General features: G+C 33.0%; 3 protein-coding genes across 6 annotated transcripts in view; all 3 read right to left on the bottom strand.

Annotated features, from left to right (window-relative positions):
• The window catches only part of LOC105559833 (myrosinase 1-like), a 4,651-nt gene extending 2,067 nt beyond the window's left edge, over positions 1–2,584 (bottom strand). For both annotated transcript variants that reach the window (XM_012008439.1, XM_012008438.1), the window contains exons 1-6: positions 2,392–2,584; positions 2,094–2,227; positions 1,675–2,008; positions 1,243–1,585; positions 983–1,133; positions 234–475 (exon numbers count right to left, since the gene is read on the bottom strand). In XM_012008439.1, the coding sequence (XP_011863829.1) occupies positions 234–475; positions 983–1,133; positions 1,243–1,585; positions 1,675–2,008; positions 2,094–2,227; positions 2,392–2,584 (1,397 nt within the window). The remainder of the gene's footprint in view (positions 1–233; positions 476–982; positions 1,134–1,242; positions 1,586–1,674; positions 2,009–2,093; positions 2,228–2,391) is intronic.
• A 2,202-nt stretch (positions 2,585–4,786) lies between these two features.
• LOC105559831 (myrosinase 1-like) lies at positions 4,787–7,464 on the bottom strand. Of its 2 annotated transcripts, XR_001008778.1 has the most exons (8): positions 7,305–7,464; positions 7,008–7,141; positions 6,617–6,935; positions 6,171–6,513; positions 5,907–6,057; positions 5,365–5,388; positions 5,147–5,293; positions 4,977–5,060 (listed from the first exon to the last, which is right to left on the bottom strand). XR_001008778.1 is itself a non-coding variant. In XM_012008437.1 (7 exons), exons 1-7 carry the CDS (start codon positions 7,453–7,455, stop codon positions 4,910–4,912), a joined length of 1,491 nt encoding a protein of 496 aa, XP_011863827.1. In that variant the 5' UTR covers positions 7,456–7,464; the 3' UTR covers positions 4,787–4,909. The 2 variants fall into 2 exon arrangements, 1 of the variants encoding a protein (XP_011863827.1); XM_012008437.1 differs by having other exon boundaries at positions 4,787–5,060; positions 5,147–5,388.
• Positions 7,465–8,329: 865 nt separating this feature from the next.
• LOC105559830 (myrosinase 1-like) lies at positions 8,330–11,152 on the bottom strand. 2 transcript variants are annotated; one of them, XM_012008436.1, is made up of 8 exons: positions 10,954–11,152; positions 10,664–10,797; positions 10,273–10,591; positions 9,824–10,166; positions 9,563–9,713; positions 8,809–9,050; positions 8,567–8,724; positions 8,330–8,477 (listed from the first exon to the last, which is right to left on the bottom strand). In XM_012008436.1, exons 1-7 carry the CDS (start codon positions 11,099–11,101, stop codon positions 8,574–8,576), a joined length of 1,488 nt encoding a protein of 495 aa, XP_011863826.1. In that variant the 5' UTR covers positions 11,102–11,152; the 3' UTR covers positions 8,330–8,477; positions 8,567–8,573. The 2 variants fall into 2 exon arrangements, with proteins under 2 accessions (XP_011863826.1, XP_011863825.1); XM_012008435.1 differs by having other exon boundaries at positions 8,330–8,724.
• Positions 11,153–16,076: the final 4,924 nt, after the last annotated feature.

The raw sequence follows: 16,076 nt of genomic DNA, 5'->3' as shown, positions 1-16,076 counted from the left end.
ATCGCCAGGCGGTCACATCTTACCACGCGCTCGAATTGGGCGGTAGGCCGGCCTAAGACAACGATTTTTAATAATTAATTACTCGTTAACTATTACGAAAATTGCAAAATGGTACAGGACTTTTCCGTTCATCTCGATCCGTTCTACCTTCTCAAAAATTTTGTCGGATATGGAAAGACTCACCCTGTATATTTTTTAAGGCGTTCATAAATATGTACAAAATAATGACTCACGTATAACCCCTGGACCATTCAAAATTGTCTAACAGACTCCACACAGCATACCCTTCTACTTTACATCCATCTTCTTGAATGGCAGTTAACATTTCCTTCATATAAGAATGTAAGTAGGATATTCTTAAATTATCAAATATACAACATCTATCAGAGAAACCATTCTCTGTAATGAAGATAGTTGGGTAATCATACTCAATTGAAATCTTCTTAATAATATCTCGAAATCCAATAGGAACAACCTAAAATATTTACAACTTTTTAGATAGACATACAAATAATACGTGATACAAATAATATCAATACCTTACTCATAAATGAAAAAGATTAAGAATAATTTACGCAAATTTACTGTATTCAAGAAAGACGGTATGCGCAGTATATTTAATTCACCGTGGAAAACAATATTCGTTACTTCGTAACATTTAGCAATAGCCAATTACTAGGTTCTCTATAATCCATCATAAAAAATTTCACCAGTCATGTTTGATTCAGCCGAATAATCGGAATATTCATATTTTCTAAAATATACTCGAGTCTGATTTCCAATTTATAACGTTGAATACAAACTATGAATAATTCACATTATGAATTATTCAGAATAATCTGCACGACTTAATAGTGCCTGATATGTTACTAGGATTTAATTAATAAATTCCTAGCAAGTCTTACACACAGAGAAGTTTCGAGCAGGTGAAAATTGACAGTTTGATACAAGCAATTAATATGCATCTTTTATGCTAACTAACTCTGAGCCAATCCGATGCGCTCTTTGGCCATGATGGATCTATGCTTGTTTTCACACCAGAATAATCGTACCACCCTTGTCCTGGTTCTCGTGGCACTGTTTCCACAAGGTTCGAAGTGTAATGATTTAAGCCGAAGAAGTCCGATGTACCTCTTAAAAAAAACGAAAAAGATAATAAGAAGCCAGAGATAATATAAGTCTGCAATTAATTAGTGCCGATTAATTTGTGACTATTGCGTATAATTGCTACACATTTCTTACTTAATATATTCCACCCATTCTGGCGAAAATTCTGGCAGAATAGATCTCGGAAAACCATCCAATTTACTATTTTCAGCTATGCGGCTTTTCATGACCGCTGGGTAATCACCAGTCTTTGAAAAAATGGGATGGGCTACCCATCCGCAAGCAAACTGGTAGTATATGTCTACTGCTTCAGTATCAAAAGGATTTTTGGGCAATCCGTTTGTGCAAGATATAACTATGCCGATTTGGCCTTTCTGCTGTTCTCGAAATTCTGTGTCGTAGATGTGATAAATCTTGGCATTCGCCTTTATAATATTATGCATACACAGATATTTACCAGGATAGCCTAATTTCTTTCCTACAAAACATATTCCATTATAAAAGCTACCTAATTGCACTAGAGAAAAATGTTCTTCATTCAATAACGAACAGATATGAAGAAGATACCTGGTGCTTTTGTTCCTGATGAGTATGCATCATTGCAAATGACGGCGGGTTCATTGATAGTCATAAAATATTTAACACTAGGACCGAGTTCTTTGAAAACGACTCTGGCATAATCCGATATCCAATCTACCATCATATCGTTAGTCCATCCGCCCATGCTTTCAAACACAACTGGGTGATCCCAATGATACAAAGTAACAAATGGTTCGATGCCATTATCTAGTAATTCCTTGGTAAGATTTTTGTAATAATCAAGTCCCTCTTGATTGACCACATTAGCGTAACCAGTTGGTAAAATACGTGACCAACTGAGAGAAAACCGGTAAAAGTCAACCTACATTTATAAAGACATTATAGTTTGACTTTCTATATTTCGCATCGTTAAAAAATTTTTTATACGATATTTGTACAGAACGTACCCCCATGCTCTTTAATAATTGCACATCTTCTTTATACTTATGGTAGGAATCACAAGCCACATCGCCATTGCTACCATCAAGTATTAAATCTGGATGTTCGTGTGTCCATCGGTCCCAAATATTCTCACCCTTGCCTTTTTCAAATTAAGTACACCATAATATAAATTAATTATAAAAATAACGAAAATGACTATATAATATTCTATAAGTCTTGTCTGTATACCAAAGTTGCTAGGATCTCTTAATGCATCAATAACTAAATGACATATTGAGCATTAAATAAAGATTCTCTACATACCGCTTTCATTCCAACCTCCTTCTATTTGATAAGAGGACGAAGCCGTGCCAAATAGAAAATTTTTGGGAAAAGATAATGTGTCGTGAGCAAAGCCATGAGTGACAACAAAAATAAGGCTGACAGCGACTCCGAGAAACGAATAGCTCGCCATTGCAAAGACGACTGAGCTTGGCAATTGAGTATTATCAGTCATGCACACAGACCTCTCTATATATTATAGAGATAGCAACCACTCTCTTAATATGCTCCCCTCCTCTTTTACATCGCGCAACATCTCATTTGTACACTCAAATATCTACATGATACAGTTTACGATTAACACATTCATACAATGCATAAGTTCATCGAGTTTTTTCTGTGCATTTCTACCAATCAGTTCTTTCTTTTATTATTTTTTATTTTTATTATAATATAATATAATAATATAAATTATTTTGTTATTAACTTCTGAATGAACGTTAAGCATAAGATTCACATGTGCATACGTTTTATGCTTTTCTTAAAGTTTTGTTTCTTACTTTACACTTTCTACTTTGTAGCATATAATATATACTGACATAATAATTATATATTTATAACGAGATGCCCTCCTTATTATCATTTGAACTTGAGTTCGACAATAGTGAAGTTACGTCCCCTATTTAAATAGTTACGTACGTACATGTATATAAATTTATATATATGCATGAATACATATTTATACTTACGTACGCGATAAGCACACATATTTTTTTTCTTCATTTTTGTACGCAAAATCACTATCTCCAATCGGTGTTCTTACTCAAAAACGTTATTAATATTAAAAATTGTAGATAGTGATTTTCAGAACAAAAATGAGTAAAATTCTATATATAGAGGAAAGTACTTTCTTATGCGATAGATTCGTAATATAAGATAGCGGAGTTTCTGGTAAATTAATAAGCATCATGTATTGGTTCCACCATGAATATATTGCCCTTGGAGTGAAAACTGTTTAGTGGAAAATTGATAGTTACATCGCGTTATCGTTCCGCGAAAAGATTTGGAAGTTGAAAACCTACTATTACTAACCATTAGAATCCTATCTCATAATAGAGGATTTTCCTCTATATGTGCTTGTGCGCGTGCGTAAGTATAAATATGCATCACGTATATATGTAAATCTATATATGGTACCTATATGTAAATATGTAAATAGGAGAAATGTAACTTCACCATTGTCAATCCCAAGTCGAAAGATAACGAGGAGGGCATCTCGTCATATATAATAATTATAATTTTTCAAGTAAGACAAATTTTAATTATTAATATATTATATTTGATATAAATCGAATCTAGAAATACAAAATAATTTGTAAAGAGGATTAATTGAAAAGCAATAAATTAAATATTACAGTAACTTCAAGTGTCATCTTATAAAATTATTAAATATTTTGTAACATATATTATAGTAAACAATGCAATCTAATTAACGTTTTGCGATGCAATATTATTCGCATTTGTTCACCTATAAATTAATTTTTAAATTATAATGATTGAAGCATAACTTACATAGCAATTTTATAACGAGGCAAATAAGAATTTTATTCATTTTATATCAATGTACCAATTTTTTCTTAAGTCTGGAATTATAATGATATTTTTTGGTTTCTATAAAGAAAAATATATAAGAAAACAGAAATAAAACAATTCCCGAGTGGTAACGAAACCCGCTAAAAGTTGTATCCTCCTTTATTAAATGAAATTCTGATACATTAATGATGAAGCAAAAGTTCTGATAATTTGAGACCACAGCAAAGTACAATAATACCATTGCGTTCAATTTTGTTCCATAATAAATAGTAACATTGTTTTATGCCAATGGTATTACTTTATGTTTTATTCTTGTTGGTTAAAATTTATTGTCGATAAATAATTCATAAGCTGTTCAATTTATGCTTTAATCACTTAATTTAATTCGTTATAAATTATAACTTTAAACAATTAAATAAATTGACAAATTTTCAATCTTATCATACAAGTAATGAAATAGATTAATAAATTTTTAATCTTATGTATAACAGATTTCTAATCTTATCTCATACAGTATGACAGATGTTTAACACGAGTAATGTGATTACTCCTTTTTGAACTTATACTTCACTTATTTCTCGAATCATGATTGCTATCGTTACTTTCCATAAACCAATTACAAGGTTGACAAATAAGTTTTTACATTTTACAGATGTATTAAGTTAAATGACGGTTCGAAAGCACTCTCACTTATAGTATGTTATATAGAATAAAATCAATATTTTGTTCTGCAAATTTTAACAGATAAATCTTGTTAATAATAATATGGAATATATGTATTATGTAAGATAAAATATAACTAGTAAGAATATTCTTAAAAGTCGCCAGAAGTAATTCACAACATCTGTGATTAATAATATATATGTATATAATGTAATATATAAATACTTAGACTCAAAATCTTTTAGAAAAATAGCGGAATATTTATCCAAGCAATCTTTTAATATGTTATTCGACAAACGTTTATTTAAATATCTGTATGATTTACTGCGATTAGAGGTTTATCAATAGAAAGTTTCTTAGTCTCAATGACATGTTTATACCAGTTCATCGACCATTTTGGAGTTCTTGTTCGATTCGGATCCGTAAAGTTAACGCTTACCATACCAAACCGTATTCTGTCAAAAGAGAAAAGAAAAAAAACAATTTGTTAATAAAAGCTTTCATAAATATGTTCATAATCACATATTAAACAACAACTAACGTATAACCATAGATCCATTCAAAATTGTCCAGTAGACCCCACGTAGAGTACCCTTTCACTTTACATCCATTTTCTTGAATGGCACTTAACATTTCCTTCATGTACAAATGTAAATAGGATATTCTTGAATAATCCAAAATACCACCTCTGTCAGGGAAACCATTCTCTGTAATAATGATAGGTGGGTAGTCATACTCAATTGAAATTTTCTTAATCACCTCTCGAAATCCACTGGGAACAACCTAAAATATTTACAACTATCTGTATATACCTAAATACAAATAATACTTTATTAGTGCTAATACTTCACTCATAGATAAAAAAATTATGATTGTTTAAATAAAGATATTATATTCAAGAAAAATGATATTGGTGACAAATTTAATTCACAGTGAAACACTATATTACTTCGTAACGTTTAGTAATAGTCAATTACAACATTTTCTATAATCCATCATAATTTCACCAGTTATGTTCGATTCAGTCGTATTATCGGTATCTGTATATTTTCTGAAATATACTCAATCCTCATTTTTCCAATTTATAACGTGGAGTACAAACTATTAATAATTCACTTTAAGAATTATTAAAAAGTATTCTTTAATAAGTCAAGCTATCTATACTACTTAATTATGCCTGATATGTTATTAGGACTTAATTAATAAATTCCTACCACGTCTTACACAAACAAAAGTTTCTAGCAGACGAAAAATGACAGTTTGATACATGCCATCAATATGCATCTTTTATGCTAACATACTTTGAGCGAATCCATTGCGGTATTGGGCCATGATGGATCTACGCTTGCTTTCACGCCAGAATAATCGTACCACGCGTGTCCTGGTACTCGTGGAACTGTTTCCACAAGATTCGAAGTGTAATGATTTAAGCTGAAGAAGTCCGATGTACCTCTTACAAAACGATAGGACTAATTAAAAGCCAGAGATAATATAATTCCGCAATTAATTAGTATAACGAATTAATTTGCTACGACAACTGCGTATAATTTCTACAAATTTCTTACTTAATGTACTGTACCCATTCTGGCGAAAATTCTGGCAGAATAGATTTCGAAAAACCATCCGATTTACTACTTTCAGTTATGCGGCTTTTCATGACTGCTGGGTAATCACCATTTGTTGAGAAAATGGGATGAGCCACCCATCCGCAATGAAATTGGAAGAATGTGTCTACTGCTGCAGCATCACTAAGACTTTTGGGCAATGCCCCTATGCAATCTAAAACTATGCTGATTTGGCCTTGCTGCTGTTCACGAAATTCTGTGTCGTAGATGTGATAAATCTTAGCATGCGCCTTCAGAATATTATGCATACACGAATATTTAGCCGGATAGCCTACTTTCTTTCCTAAACGAATATTCTGTTTTAGAAAGTGTCCAACATTGTTAAAGTAGCATATGTTTGTCGCTAAATAATAAATAAACATAAAGAATATCTAGTGCTTTTGTACCTTCAGAGTACCAATTATTGCAAATACCAACGGGTTCATTGATGGTCAGAAAATATTTAACATTGGGGCCGAGTTCTTTGAAAACGACTCTTGCATAATCCGATATCCATTCTACCATCATTTCGTTAGTCCACCCGCCCATGATTTCGAACACTGCTGGGTGATCCCAATGATACAAAGTAACAAATGGTTCGATGCCATTATCTAGTAATTCCTTGATAAGGTTTTTGTAATAATCAAGTCCCTCTTGATTGACCACGTTGTCGTAACCAGTTGGTAAGATACGTGTCCAACTAAGAGAAAACCGGTAAAAGTCAACCTAAAAGATTATACTTTGACGTCTAACATTCCACATAGTTAAAAATTTTCAATACATTTAAGCAGAACGTACCCCCATGTTCTTTAATAACTGTACATCTTCCTTATACTTGTGGTAGGAATCACAAGCCACATCTCCATTGCTACCATCACGTATTAAATCTGGATGTTCGTGTGTCCATCGGTCCCAAATACTCTCGCCCTTACCTTTTTCAGGTTAAGTATGACACAAAAATTAATAATAAAAATGATAAAAATGACTCAAATATTCTATACGTCTATCTTGTCTGTATACGAAAGATGCAAGGAGCTCTTAATATGTCAATAATTAAATGATATATTAAACATTAAATAGAGACTCTCTACATACCGTCTTCATTCCAACCTCCTTCTATTTGATAAGAAGATGAAGCCGTGCCAAATAGAAAATTTTTGGGAAAAGATAATGTGTCGTGAGCAAAGCCATGAGTGACAACAAAAATAAGGCTGAAAGCGACTCCGAGAAACGAATAGCTCGCCATTGCAAAAACGACTGAGCACCGATACCTTGACAATTAAGTATTGTTAGTCATGCATACAGACCTCCCATATATTCTTCTGACCATTATAGCAACTAATTTCTTAATATGTTTCCATTCTCTTATACATCGCGTAACGTCTCATGTATACACTCAAATATCGGACTTGATAAGGCTGACCTTAATAGTAAGCAATTTGTTAATATTGCGGAAACTAAAACTTGTTACGGTAAATAGATGCCAACAGTATTTCCTTCATATGGTAAAATGTTGCAAAAATTACAACATTCATATACGTCTCACGATTGACATTTTAAATTGTAAGATTTAAAATAATTTTTATTGCGAGTATGTTGCGAATTGTGATTGCACAGTAAAGTTCGAACATTGACTGGATATGCGCACATAAGAATAAAGATAGTCACAAATGTGTTTTAAAAAAGAAATGAGAGGATATGGAATATCTGAAAGTCTTGTTAAATGTTTCTGGTTTAACACAAGTGTGATTTTACTTATCGCAGGAACCACTCCAAATACGTTCCACGAAAATTCACTAGATTGAGAAAGTTTGTAGGAATACAAATAATAAACTAATAGAGACTCTCCCCCTCCCATCAATTATTTCATTCGACTGAAAATGTACACGTTACTTTGACAAGGTTTTCGCTATAAACATCATAAAACATATTTCTCGAGAGTAATGGCATCCGATTACTCCTTTCTGAAACCTTGTACTCTATTTATTTGTCGAGTAATGATTGCTATGGTTGCTTTCCACAATCCGACTGCTGATTGTAGATCGGAATATTATATACGCATATTATAAAAAATAATACTACTTTCGACAATTCTATATTTCCTACAGAATGGTCCTATGTGAGTATTTAGTCATCTTTATTAGCATGTCAGTAATCCGTTTTTCATGATCTAGATACACTTGAGATGTAATGGTTTTTTAATAATATTTCAACAACAATATTTTAATAACAGCGGCGGCACTTTTCAAAGTTAGGCGACTGTATATTCTGTAATATACAAACGATTAGTCCAATAATCTTTCATACGAATAGCGGAATATTTATCCAAGCAATCGTTTTATATATTATTCAACAACCGTTTATTTAAACATTTGAATGATTTGCTTGGATTAGAGGTTCATCAATAGAAAGTTGCTTAGTCTCAATGACATGTTTAAACCAGTTCATCGAGTGTTTTGGGGTTCTTGTCCGATTGGGGTCCGTGAAGTTAACGCTTACCAAACCGAACCCTACACTGTCAGAAGAGAAAAGAGAAAACAATTTTTCATAAAAAAACTTTATAAATATGTTCGTAATTACATATTAAATAACAACTCACGTATAACCAATGTCCCATTCAAAACTGTCTAGCAGACTCCACACAGCGTACCCTTTCACTTTACATCCATTTTCTTGAATGGCACTTAACATTTCCTTCATATAAGAATGTAAGTAGGTTATTCTTAAATGATCAAAAATACCACCTCTATCGCCAAAACCATTCTCTATAATAAAGATAGATGGGTAGTCATACTCATTTGAGATCTTCTTAAGAAGCTCTCGAAATCCAATGGGAACAACCTAAAATATTTACAACTTTCTGTATATGCCTAAATACAAATAATACTTTATTAGTGCTAATACTTCACTCATAGATAAAAAAATTATGATTGCTTATGTAAAGATATTATATTCAAGAAAAATGATATTGGCAACAAATTTAATTCATAGTGAAACACTATATTACTTCGTAACGTTTAGTTACGAATAGTCAATTACTAAATTTTCTATAATCCATCATAATTTCACCAGTTATGTTCGATTCAGCCGTATTATCGGTATCTGTATATTTTCCAAAATATACTCAATCCTGATTTCCAATTTATAACGTGGGGTAAAAACTATGAATACTTCACATAATGAAATATTCATAATAATAAGGTAAACCATCTGCACGACTTAATAGTGCCTGACATGTTACTAGGATTTAATTAATAAATTCCTAGCAAGTCTTATACAAACAAAAGTTTCTCGTAGGCAAAAATTGACAGTTTGATACACGCAATTAACATGCATCTTTTATGCTAACTAACTCTGAGCCAATCCGGTGCGCCTTTTGGCCATGATGGATCTACACTTGCTTTCACGCCAAAATAATCGTACCACGCGTGTCCTGGTACTCGTGGAACTGTTTCCACAAGTTTCGAAGAGTAATGATTTAAGCTGAAGAAGTCCGATGTACCTCTTAAAAAACGAACGGTCTAATAAGAAGCCAGAGATAATATAAGTCCGCAATTAAGTAGTTCCAATTAATTTGTGACAACTGCTGCGTATAATTGCTACAAATTTCTTACTTAATGTACTGCACCAATTCTGGCGAAAATTCTGGCAAAATAGATCTCGAAAAACCATCCAATTTACTACTTTCAGCTATGCGGCTTTTCATGACTGCTGGGTAATCACCAGTTGTTGAGAAAATGGGATGAGCCACCCATCCGCAATGAAATTGGAAGAATGTGTCTACTGCTGCAGCATCACTAAGACTTTTGGGCAATGCGCCTGCGCAATCTAAAACTATGCTGATTTGGCCTTGCTGCTGTTCACGAAATTCTGTGTCGTAGATGTGATAAATCTTAGCATGCGCCTTCAGAATATTATGCATACACGAATATTTAGCCGGATAGCCTAATTTCTTTCCTAAACGAATATTCTGTTTTAGAAAGTGTCCAACATTGTTAAAGAAGTAGCATATGTTTATCGCTAAATAATAAATAAACATAAAGAATATCTAGTGCTTTTGTACCTTCAGAGTACCAATTATTGCAAATAACAACGGGTTCATTGATGGTCAGAAAATATTTAACATTGGGGCCGAGTTCTTTGAAAACGACTCTTGCATAATCCGATATCCATTCTACCATCATTTCGTTAGTCCACCCGCCCATGATTTCGAACACTGCTGGGTGATCCCAATGATACAAAGTAACAAATGGTTCGATGCCATTATCTAGTAATTCCTTGATAAGGTTTTTGTAATAATCAAGTCCCTCTTGATTGACCACGTTGTCGTAACCAGTTGGTAAAATACGTGTCCAACTAAGAGAGAACCGGTAAAAGTCAACCTAAAAGATTATACTTTGACGTCTAACATTCCATATAGTTAAAAATTTTCAATACATTTATGCAGAACGTACCCCCATGTTCTTTAATAACTGTACATCTTCCTTATACTTGTGGTAGGAATCACAAGCCACATCTCCATTGCTACCATCACGTATTAAATCTGGATGTTCGTGTGTCCATCGATCCCAAACACTCTCGCCCTTACCTTTTTCAGGTTAAGTATGACACAAATATTAATAATAAAATTGATGAAAACGCCTGAACAATATTCTATAAATTTCATGTACCTAAGATGCTAGGGTCCCTTATTGCGTCAATTAATTATATGATACTAAACATTAAATGTAATCTGTTTACGTACCGCCTTCATTCCAACCTCCTTCTATTTGATAAGCAGATGTAGAAGTGCCAAATAGAAAGTTTTCGGGAAAAGACAACGTGTCGTTAGTAAAGCCATGCGTAACAAATATAAAACTGATTGTGATTCCGACAAATAAATAGTCCACCATTGCGAAGACGATTGAACAAGAAGCAAGTGGATATTATCAGTCGTATGCATTGACCTTTCTATATATTCTGAAGATAGCAAGTATTTTTCTAATGTTTGTACCTCCTCCTATAGATCGTATGACGTCTTATTTACATACTCGGACGTTTACACGATAATAGTTCTTAATAATAAAATATTTGAACCAGCTCGTTTGATTTAAAGAAACAATATAAATACCAATAATATAGGCCAATATATATGAGCACAATTACATTTATTAACATAAGTTTAGGTTTAAAATTTTCATACTTCGCAATGATGTAATAACTTAAAAACTATTGAGTTATAAATACAATTAAAATTATAATAAAAGTCCACTAAGTCTAATATCGGACGTTTCGACTATACTTATTGTTAGTCATCATCAGCACAGAAGTCACTACAATTCGGTAATATAATGTTGTTAATAATATGTAAAAAGTTTCGCACATGTCTATAAATTGAAAGAAATTAAGAAGAGTTACTTGTATTTAGATGTGTTTCTTCTCCTTGATATCGGTTTTTCAATTATAGTTATTACATCATTGCGAAGTATGAAAATTTTAAACCTAAACTTATGTTAATAAATGTGATTGTGCTCGTATATATTGGCCTATATTATTGGTATTTATGTAGTTCTTAATAATCTTACGCAAAAGAAGTTACGAATGTTACAAGTCGTACAATTTTGCTTAGAATTGCAGTAACAGAATATCTTAAAAACAATTACATAACAGCTACGTACAGTCTGTCGTCATCCTTTATCGGAGCTAAATATTGTGACCTTCAGAATTTGTGAGTAATTGTTTGTAATTGCATACGTTTTCGTGTTTTGCTGCATAGCTACGGATAATAATTTTGCTGTATGTTATAAATAATATATACGGTTTTCAAACTATTCGGCTCTTAAAATTTATTAAGATTGTGGCATAATAATGGCATGGTGGAAGGTTGCATTATATCTTGGATAATTTGCGACCATAGCAGTAAAGTGCACCAATACCACTGCACAGAAAATTCCCACTTATTATAAATAGTAATATTTTACGTCAACATTATTACTTACGTAATATTGTTATTGGTTAACACTACTTATTGCTAATAGAGAGCCAATAAGCTTTCAGCTTAAATTTTAATTGAATTCAACAGAGTTCTGAAGTTATCATATAGTAAACAATTAATTAAACATATTAATAATTTTCTCCTTTTGTGTGGATCAATAGATTGCTAATCTTATCATATAAATTTATTATGACTTATCACGTAATGTTTACATATGCAATTAGCGAAAAAACGGATTCAAAGTTCAAAATTTTATTCGATATAATTGAACGTATTTGTCATGATGTAATATTAAAGCGAACGTAATTTTCTCTGTAAAATTGGAACATTATTTTAAAAAATTGAAAGTTTTATTAAAAGCTCCATTTGCACTCCCAACTTTTTTCGCAACTTGAGATGCCACGAAATGTCATATTTTCAAATATTATTTTTTCTATTCAAATCAACGAAATTATTTTTAAAACCTATCAGGAACTGTAGAACTACTGCAGATGCAAACGAAACTCTCAATAAAATTTTCGATTTTTTAAAATAGGGTGCCAACTCCACAGTGGCGGTGTTATTACCGTTCATGTACATACGATCAATTTAAATATTCCAATCACATTTTCAAAAATTGCAAAAAGAGGAGAGAACTTTCACGTAAGTCTCATGATTAGCGTGTTAAATTTTAAAGATTTAACCATTTTTTTCCACTATTCCTATGCTATGATTGCATAGTAAAGTTCGAAAACCACGGAGGTGTTCACCTAAGAACCGTGAAGTAGTCTAGTAACCGCGTTTTGAAAAAGAAACGAGACGATATGAAATCTCGCGAAATCTTGTTAGATACTTCTCGTTTAATGTAATTGGCTGAATTCTATTAAACGGTAAACGGCTCTGTCGCATGAAGAGATAACCACATTTCCGCATATTGGACTCCTCTGCGTGAAACCGGTAAAATCGAAAATATGATTCGCGTCTGTGGTTGGATATTCTTCGTTGTTACAGTTTGGCATCACTTGTGAACTAGCTACGTTCCGGACTTTCAGAAATTGTATAATTAAATAAATATGCTGTTAGAGATAGAAAAAAAAGTAATAACGTTATAGCCAAGTTTTAATATTATATGTAAACGTAACTGTCGACTTTAGTTAAATATTTAATCAGCCAAGTATTCCTAGTTTTAACCGTTTGAAAAAAATACATTTAACAATAAGAAAATAATTGGATACATTACGTTCACAATTTCAAATGATGCTGTCAATTGCATACGTAAATAGATTATTATCAAGCTTATCAAGTGTGTACATTACATAACTTATGTGGAATTCTTTTATGAAATTTGATAATGTAAGATAATATGTATATACTTTTCTGATAGCTGTAGCAGATTAGATTAGTATCTCATTCGGATTATCTGAATGAAATTGAAAGTCTCATATATCGTTTCGCATTATTTACGTACGAGTTAATTATAAATGCAAGTTAAACCAAAAATCAAACTGTCATCCATATGTAAATGTTATAACTTTTTAACGAAAATTACGATAATGACGTACGTATATTATACGTTAAAGTGATAATATCCATAAATGTGTGTAATCATAAGTATCGAAAATTCAAAATTTAATGTAATTTATATGTAATATAAGTATATGCCAGAAAAATGTTTTTGCTATTAGCACATCTTATTCATAATAGAGATCTAAAGCGCATGCATGTGACATTATTAAGTCGGAATCGAAAGAGAACTTTAAAACGAAAACATAACGGATTGAGAATAGTTCGTTCGCTCATACAGTCAACTGAACTCCGACTTTGGCTGCAATATCGCAACTGCAGTCAAAGAGAAATACGTAGAGTACCAGAACGCAACTCGTAATTCTATCACTTCACGGTTTACCTTGTCGCAAGAGACTGACACTCTCGAAAAAACTTAGAAACAAGTTACAATTCTTTGTCAAATAAGAACAAGGCAGCATTATAGTTTGCGCAGTTTTATCTCTTACTCCTCTTTCCTCCATTTTCTATCACGTAATGAAATATTCGAACAATAAACTCGTATATGTTTGCTTAATGTAAAAAAAAACAATACTTCCTACTGCAAGCTACTGACGTTATTTGTCAATAAGAGAAATATTTTTAGTATTAAAAAAATATTTCTAAAAGTATTAGAAGAAATATAGAAGGTGATCTAGCATTTTGTTTGCAACTACATTAATTACATGAGAAATCATAATATTAGCGAATTTCGTGAGAATAGAATAACAAACAGAAACTATATTAAATAACAATAATTATACTATACAAAAGTTTCAAGATTTGATCACCTTTTTCTCGTAATCCAAGGTTCTTTATAAAGCATCCAGCTTCGTGTTGAATTAAAAGGACAAAGATGTATGTAGGTATAGGACGAAGAGTAATATGCTTAGTTTTTGGGGACCGTCCTGCCACATTGAAATATTTTTGTAGCCCACCCCGAAAAGAAATTTACTCGCCGGTGGAAAATACGCATTCTGACAGGTAATCTCCGCGAAACATTCGGCTCTGAGGTAAGGTCGGGTTGTATAACCTAAACAGAAAAATACGCTGGAAGCACGAAAACTTTGTTGCTGGGGGCAGATAACGTTTCTTCCCTCATTTTCTCTCTTCTTTCAAGCATCCCGATGTTCCCGATAGAGTAAGGCGCGTATCAGACGTAGCGTACGATGCGCGGCTTTACGATACTTCGGGAAGAAAGTGGATCAGAGAATTCTGTATGCGTATGCATTTCGGCGTGTTGTACAATCCGGTCGTAAGGCGTGACAGTAATTTGAAAGAATAGATATAGCGTAACATTCGTTTGCTCTTTTTTTCAGTATTCTTTGTCTTCTCGCGATAGAAGATCGAACCAAGTGGCGTGCCAAGTAGTCCGTGCTTGTAAATTCTAATTTTCACTCAGACCCAAATATAAAAGTTCTCGACTTTCGCAATTTTGACCGAAAAGGATTTCTCGCCAGTTCCTATTTTCGTTTTTCGCGAATGAAGGAGTCTGCAATATAACCGTACTTGAGCTATGAATCATTTTGTTTCGTGACTAACCGCTCTTTAATTTATATTTTCACGACCGAAGAAGAAGAAGAAGAAGAAGAAGCCTTGCCAATTCGTATTTTTTCGACGAATGCACTCTTTGTCGTAAGGCAGTGCAGCAAAGCGTAGAGGAACTAAGGTCTGATATTCAATTTTAAGAGATATTTTCTCTGGAAATGCGAGACCATCTGTCATAGAAGTTCTAACGCAAAATTTCATTTATCTACTCTTACTCCCATTATGATCAATTTGGAGTTATACAGATCCATTGTTTACTCTCATATTACTTACGCTGCCTTTTACTGTCCCATCCATTTGGGGCTTTCTCTTAGATTTATAGGTATCCTTTCAGGCAGAGCAAATATATCCCAGTACGTACATGCTCCGAGCTTTGATAACAAGGGTCGAACTTTCGGAAATAGAGCATGGTATTACCGTTCTACGTGGATAACCGATCGATCCTTAAAGATAGCATTAAACCGAGCTTTATGTGCCGATTATCCGACATTCGGGGCGAAGTCGCCTTATCGCGGCAACTCCTCTCATAAAGATCCCGGCACATGTATCGCTTTTAAGTCCGTATACGTGCCGTGCAATCTCTCAGTTTAGAGCCTCTCGATCTCGTGCTTACGGATTAATCAGCGTCTGTCTATAGAGCTAAGTTATTGCTAATATGACCATGTTTATACCTACTACGGAACTATGGCATAGATATATCTGCGAGTCGCAGCAGTTAGTCTCAAGTATATCGGAAGTTGGACATCTCGCACGAATAAATGGACGCAATTCGTTGGCGTCCAAATCTCCATCTAAATACTGAAAACAAGCGCCGAGCGGTACTT

Source organism: Vollenhovia emeryi, unplaced genomic scaffold, assembly GCF_000949405.1.
Source record: "Vollenhovia emeryi isolate VEMERY1.0 unplaced genomic scaffold, V.emery_V1.0 DF939252.1, whole genome shotgun sequence".
In the NCBI taxonomy this organism is placed as follows: Eukaryota; Metazoa; Arthropoda; class Insecta; order Hymenoptera; family Formicidae; genus Vollenhovia; species Vollenhovia emeryi.
The sequence above is the reverse complement of the archived record's forward strand: the minus strand, read 5'-3'. Positions and strand labels throughout refer to the sequence as shown.

Coding starts and splice junctions, on each gene's coding strand:
- LOC105559831 (XM_012008437.1), bottom strand. CDS start 7,455: ATGGCGAGCTATTCGTTTCTCGGAGTCGCTTTCAGCCTTATTTTTGTT. Junction 7,142..7,304: donor AGGAGGTTGGAATGAAGACG/GTATGTAGAGAG, acceptor AACCTGAAAAAG/GTAAGGGCGAGAGTATTTGG. Junction 6,936..7,007: donor AGTTATTAAAGAACATGGGG/GTACGTTCTGCT, acceptor ATAATCTTTTAG/GTTGACTTTTACCGGTTTTC.
- LOC105559830 (XM_012008435.1), bottom strand. CDS start 11,101: ATGGTGGACTATTTATTTGTCGGAATCACAATCAGTTTTATATTTGTT. Junction 10,798..10,953: donor AGGAGGTTGGAATGAAGGCG/GTACGTAAACAG, acceptor AACCTGAAAAAG/GTAAGGGCGAGAGTGTTTGG. Junction 9,714..9,823: donor GAATTGGTGCAGTACATTAA/GTAAGAAATTTG, acceptor TCGTTTTTTAAG/AGGTACATCGGACTTCTTCA.